Source organism: Rhinopithecus bieti, unplaced genomic scaffold (assembly GCF_001698545.2).
Source record: "Rhinopithecus bieti isolate Rb0 unplaced genomic scaffold, ASM169854v2 scaffold_28367, whole genome shotgun sequence".
Taxonomy (NCBI): Eukaryota; Metazoa; Chordata; class Mammalia; order Primates; family Cercopithecidae; genus Rhinopithecus; species Rhinopithecus bieti.
The window spans coordinates 1-6,856 of NW_016812321.1; the positions used below are offsets into that span (position 1 = coordinate 1).

Consider the following 6,856-nt stretch of genomic DNA (forward strand, 5'->3'; position numbering starts at 1 on the left):
TGGCTTTGTCAGAAAACAAGAGCATTAGAAGATGCAAACACCCCACAGGCTATCAGACACTTCCTACCTCTGCAAGTAATGGCTGGAAAGTCAGGATGTCAATTTTTTGTTCCACACATTTTCTAAGTCTATCTGGGATTGGATATTGTGGAAGAAAACTTGGAAGTTGTTGTATTGAGTTCCTTAAAAAATTAAGTTCACAAGTTAAAAACAAGTCTTTATTGCCAGGTATCACTAGACATTCTTTTTTTTGAGACGGAGTCTCGCTCTGTCGCCCAGGCTGGAGTTCAGTGGTGCGATCTAGGCTCACTGCAAGCTCTGCCTCCCAGGTTCACGCCATTCTCCTGCCTCAGCCTCCCGAGTAGCTGGAACTACAGGTGCCAGCCACCACGCCCGGCTAATTTTTTGTATTTTTAGTAGAGACGGTGTTTCACCGAGTTAGCCAGGATGGTATCGATCTCCTGACCTTGTGATCCGCCCACCTCGGCCTCCCAAAGTGCTGAGATTACAGGCATGAGCCACTGTGCCCGACCTAGACATTCTTACCTAAACATCCTGTCCTATTTTAGGGAGACCAAAGTTCATCCACTCGCTGAAAAGAACTGATATATGAACAGCTGGTCTAAGGCAGTGGTTTGAAGCTTTTGTTTTAGCTCGGGGATCCTTTCCTCAAACAGTTCCCACGAGTCTACTATTTGTAAACAGGTAAGTGTAGCTGCACAGGCTGTGGGAAAACAGGGCTGGAACCCCCAGAATCTGCTGGAACCAGGAGTTTGAAAACAGCTGTTTTTAACATTCTATGAGCTGAGCTCTTCCTACTGTATTTGCCATCAGGACTCCACCTGGGCCTATCCCTGCAAAGCACACATGAGGAAAAGGCTGCTCTGTCCGGGTCCTGCCTTCGCTTTCTTTTTGTTGTTTCCTAGCCTGTGGTTTCTCTGGATGTTCAGGATGAAGAACATTGCTGCTCTGGAGGCAAGCCCAATGCAGCAACAGAAACGACAGGAAAGGGACAGGCAGGAGAGAAGCCAGGAGAGAACAGGGAAACTAAAAGTCAGAGTGAGGTTGATAAACCTCAATTCAGCGAATAAGGATGTTGGCTAGACCTTTATCCCTCATTCCCTCCTAGCTCTCCATTTCAGTGCAGTCTCACCCAAGAGAGAGAAGCCCACATTGCTCTCCGTATTCCATTCACTGTCATCTCAATTTAGGTTCCACTGGCTCAGCCCTCAACAGGAGAAACGGGGTGAAGACACTCCCCGTGGTTTGTGTGGAGGGTTATGTCAGTGCTCACGTGTGAGGTGTATTTGGAAAGCATTGATTACTAACATGAACAAGGTAAAGGGAAACCAGGATGATCACTATAGGCTTACGTCAACAGCCTGAACAGCTAACAGAACCACATGGCCTCAACAGACATGCAGGATTAACAAAATGTGGTTGCTACCATGATGGGTGGCTAGAAACTCGGCTGGGAAGGTGTTTGCCTACAGGGCACCCAGAACAGATCTCCTGAGTAAACGCACTGCTCTAAGAGCCAAAGCTGCCTGGCACTGGGGGTCCTAGCAGGAAGTACAGTGCCTGTGACAGGCGGCCACGGATGGACAGATCTGGAAGCAGGCACCCGCCAACGCCTGCATGGGCAGGTCCAGACACCTGGTGCTCCAGGTGTGCTTGAGCCAACCCGGGTCAGGCACTCTGGGTCACTGACCTGACCGGCAGGAAACTAATGTCCTTGTTTTAGAGATGCTCCCACACAGTATGTTAATATTCACAGGGAAGTAACTGACCAGGGAGTTAAAATCCTTGTGGCTGTTGCTTTGTGTATTTCACTCTTTGTGTTAAGCCAAATGCTAACCAGAAACCTGCTTGGTGTGTCACTAGATGAGAACCAGGGATCCTCCAAGGCTCCTATAACTAAAACTCGATCCTCGGGGACTCTACTCTGCCTGGCAGCCGAGGGACCTTCCTGCTCCTTTTCTGGGTTACATCCCTACAGCCCCCTGATGTTGAAACTGTGCCCCAGAGAGTTAAAGAAACCAATGACTAAGAGAAATTCTTGAGCCTGCAGGATGGGTGATAAGAAACAACTCCAACGCTGAGACTCCCTCTGCTTATGACATCAAAGGACTGGCTGAGATCAGCTGGAACCAAAATGGACAACTGGAGTTTGTGCAGAGCTTACTGACATCCCACCATGTGTTTCATGCGAACTCCCTCCGAACTGGCACATGACCCATGAGGTAGCATGAAGAGGTAACTACGCACACCCAAGGCCTTTCCAGCCCTCCCTTCTCCTTCCACCAACTACCTATTAATCCCAGACTCTACCCGCTAAACGTTTTCTGATAAAATTACTGCCTTAAAGCCAGCACAGAGAGACACATTTGAGCTTGACTCCTGTCTCCTTGGGGGCTGGTTTTCAATACAAAACTTTTCTTTCCTCAGAAACCCACTGTCGTAGCAATGGCCTCTAGTACATCAGGCAGTGAGGCCCTTTTTCTCAATAATAATGTGCCCAGGGATGACGACTGCTTATTCACTTACTGGGTGATTGCTTTGTGCCAGGAAACTGCACATTTTAAATGCCTGACCTCACTCAACCTTCAAACCACACGAGGCAGGGACTATCATTTTACCAACAAGAATAAGGCTCAGAGTGGTTAAGAAACTTGCCCAAGGTCACACAGCTTCTTGGTGGTGGTGCTGTGATTCAGACAATGGTCTAACATTAAAAGGTAAACAACCACATATTCTTCTCTGGTAACAGGTTTTCCCTTCAGTCTGCAACTTAGTAGAAGTCCGTAATCCCTCATCTTGAACTGTAACTGGGGCAACACGTGATTTGAAATTCAGAATTTTCCAATATTAAGAAAAGTGACCCATCTCACCTTCAGGGGGCTCTGGGGTAGTAGCAGAGCTCAAACCCATCAGTTATAGCTGATGGAGGAAACGTCACATTACACGGGACAAAGTCATTAAACTTTAGAAAAGCCTGCTGTTCAGGGCTTTTTGGTTTTATAACTACAGAAGAGAACACGTGGACATGAAATGCTTTCCTGAGACAAAACTCCAGTTAAAATCTGGGTGGTCCCTATGTTCCCCAGCCACAAGTCCCAGATCACACACAGTTTCTTCTAACTTCATTCTTAAGTGGTACCACATCTTCAAACAGGCTTCGGGTGACCCCACAATCCTGTTGCCCCCAGTGCAAGTGACACAGGGATGCCTTGCACTACCCACCATGGCCTCGTCAGGATGGGAGAGGTGGTGGGAGCTGGGTGAGGCCAGCCTGCTCTGAGAGCCACCTTTAGAACTGCCAGGGCAGAGTGGGGCTTGAGGGAGTGAAGGCTGTCTTCCTTGGGCTTCAGGCTGCTGCTGGGCAGCTGCAGAGACAGAACTTGACCTTCAGAGTTCCATGGAAATGCACCCCATCCCCCAAATACAATCATGAAAAGAGACTTGAAACCCAGCAAATAAAACTGCCAGACCAAGAGCCACACTCATTTCACTTAGGGTACCTTTTCTGTGGGGTCACAACAACTGTAGTTTTTGCAGATGTTAATGCTTGTGAACTTTTAAGCTTTTTCCAAGAAAATGGTTCACGCACAGCAATTAGTAACTCCTCCCCACTGATAACATTTACTTCAAGATATCGCCCAATCAGGAAATCGGAAAAACAAAGCAAAAGGAGCTCCTTGCAGCGGCCAGGATTTCTTGAAAAAACAAAATGAAATTTAGTTTTAGTCATAATTAAGACAAGCAGAGTCAACACAATTTTCCTTTGCACATACAAGAAAAGTGACAGAGCTAACAGTCATCTTCAGTCTTCAATAATTCTTTTTCCAGAGAAAAAAGAGATTTTCTAAAATAAGCTATGTAATTAATATTTTCTCAAGATAAAATTAAGCACCTATGGGCCAGGTGTGGTGGCTCAGGCCTGTAATCCCAGCACTTTGGGAGACTGAAGCAGGCAGATCGCTTGAGCCCAGGAGTTTGAGACCAGCCTGGGCAACATACGATGAACCTGTCTCTGCAAAAAATACACAAATTAGCCGGGCATGGCGGTGCATGCCTGTGGTTCCGGCTACTTGGGAGGCTGAGGTGGGAACCCAGGGAGGTAGAGGCTGCAGTGAGCCATGATCACGCCTCTGCACTCCAGCCTAGGCAACAACAACAACAAAAATTAAGCATCTATGACAGTCTTTTTTGTAATCCTAACATATAAGAATAGGAAAGTTTTGATATTCCCAGCTTTAAGTCAGAATTTTATGACATGACCAAAAACAGGTACTACACCTAATGTGCTTTCTGCCCAGCCCTTGCTGTGGCTCTAACTGGGGCTACACCATCCACACTACACGTTGTGCCCACCTATGCCTTTTCTTTTTTTTTTTTTAAACCTGTTTCTATGTTGTCATAAGGTCAAAAAAAAAAAAAGAAAAAAGCACTGAAGCTGGCTGCACCTCACACAGCTGACTGTGCACTTGCCACCCACAGCTTGATGTTGATGAGCTGTGATTTCATCAGATTTGTTTTTTTAAAAAAATTGAGGATTAGACACCCAGCTGGAAGGCAATCACGCACTGTAGGGCAGCTTAGGCAGGGATGTGGGGACACAGGGAGCTGGAGGACAGGGCCTGTTTGGTCAGTTGATGTAGCCAACCACAGCAGGGAGAGGGGAGGGCTCAAGGTTGGTGACTGGCATCCCAGCTAGGAAGGGACCGTCCCTGGCCCTCCCTCAGCACACTGTGCTGTCCGTGCCTTGGCCAAACACCCAGGTGCCAGGATGGAGATGACCAAGGTCCAAGGGCTCGGCTACGGGGAACACAGGCAAGGCAGTGAAGAGGAGCCGATGTGATGTCTCAGAAGAGCAGAAGCACAGGGAGCTCAGGCCTCAGAGAGCCTCACAGATGCCCTGTTTCCTTTGTGAGGGTGACAGCAAGGCCGTCTGGTGAGGACCCTCATGAGTGGTGTGAAGTTACAGAATCCATTGCCCCAGGTGGGTCACACTTGGTAGCCGGCTTCTAGACCAATGCTTTTTCTTAGGATTCTGTCACATCAAAACAGTCAGGTGTACCTTTTTGTTTTTTTGAGACAGAGTCTTGCTCTGTCTCAGGTTGGAGTGCAGTCATGCGATCTTTGGCTCACTGCAACCTCCGTCACCTGGGCTTAAGCGATTCTACTGCCTCAGCATCCTGAGTAGCTAGGATTACAGGGGCCCAAGTAATTTTGGTATTTTTAGTAGAGGCGGGGTTTTGCCATGTTGGCCAGGCTGGTTTCGAACTCCTGGTCTCAGGTGATCTGCCCACCTCAAAGGAGTACCTTGTATAACGCCCAACCTAGAAGTATCAGAGAAACTTAAAAAGTTGGCTTTCTTCAGACCTCCAGGCCCTTACTTTCCATCACATATGACCACAATGAAGGTTTTTCCCCCTGGAGGGACAAGCCCCCCCAGGCTCGGGCTCTGTCATCTGCTTCCTTGAGAGAATGTTGTCTTTTTCTCCATTTTCTCCTTTACAGGTATAATCACCTGGGAAATAAAAATTTTAATACAAAGTTAGACCAAAAGGTAAATTATCTCTAATAGTGCTGGCATGCTTAGTGGAAATGAAGACTCTCTCTCTCTCTCTCTCTCACACACACACACACACACACACAGATGCACACAAAAACACAGGGCAAAGTCTCAGATGGTGGCTGGAAAAACATAAACAGAGAGAGCAGCTGGAAGTAGGAAAGGGCTGTGACCACGACTATCCAAGTGCTGGGAAAGAAGGCCCTCCCTGGCGTGCCCAGCAATCTTTCCCTGCTTAGAAGCACTCAGGAGCTGGCTGCCATCTGAAGCACCTCTTGGTATTTGTCTAACTGCTTTCTGTCCCTCTCCCTAACCTTGTCAGCAAGAGGAGAAGGGCCTGAAGCCGAAGAGCTCAGAGCACAAAGCACTGCAGCTGCCGGGTATTCTGGCCCCTGCTGCCTGCCCTCTGTCCAGAGCTCACAACCCCATGGCCCCTGGCCCGCCCAACCTCATGCAGTGACAGCCGTAACGTCCACTACCTGGAGAGATTCTTCTGTTGTTCACCAAACCGTTCTCTGACATCTGAGAGACTGTGTTTTTTGTGTGGCTATTTAATGAACTAACATTTTCATCTGATGAATTCTCCTTCTCAGGAACAGAAACAAAAGATACCATGGGGCACGTCTGGTCTTTATTCAGCATTTGAAATCTGAATTGTTTAGATTGATCCCAGCCAGCCAGTTTACAGCTGACTAAGTTTTGAGGAATGTCTCCTTTATTCCTGGAAAAAGAAAATTAACCATGAACCCAGCCAGGATTTCTAAAACCAAAATATTCAGTTATTGTAAAACACAGAACTTAATCTAGGAAGTGGTGACTGCAAATACACTTATGAATATAAGTAAAAAGGACATTTTGGGGTAAAAAATTTTGAAAAGACTTTCATAAAGAAAAAAATAAATGACCAAAGTTGGTTTTACAGAAATTATTAAGTCACAGTTTAAAAGCCATTAATGTAGCTTTACAGAAAATGTTTCAGTGGCAAACTCACTCTATCCAGATCACTATGGTTTTACTTCTTCCTTCCTTTAGGGTTCCAAAATGTGTCATCTGTGTAACTTCAATATCACCTTTGTTCTTCAACAAAATGGTTCCATAGAACTGAGTGGCCTCATGAACGGGGGCGGTGTCTCTGAAAAAAGAGCCCCAGAAAGATGTCCCTCTGCAGCACACCACCCCTTCCTCACCTGCCTCTGCTCTTAAGGATAGACTGCTGGTGGGGGCACTCAGAGGACCACTTCACCACAGGCAGGGTTTCCACAAGACTTGGGTTTCTAA

General features: G+C 47.0%; 1 protein-coding gene across 1 annotated transcript; it reads right to left on the bottom strand.

Annotated features, from left to right (window-relative positions):
- Positions 1-67: 67 nt before the first annotated feature.
- Positions 68-6,776, bottom strand: LOC108544637 (RNA helicase Mov10l1-like; the record flags this gene model as incomplete). Its single annotated transcript, XM_017895866.1, is given in 6 exon segments — positions 68-182; positions 3,522-3,716; positions 5,400-5,455; positions 5,457-5,533; positions 6,058-6,299; positions 6,570-6,776. Coding segments are annotated over 6 exon segments (892 nt in total), but the record flags the coding sequence as incomplete, so codon positions are not given.
- Between the last annotated feature and the right edge of the window lie 80 nt (positions 6,777-6,856).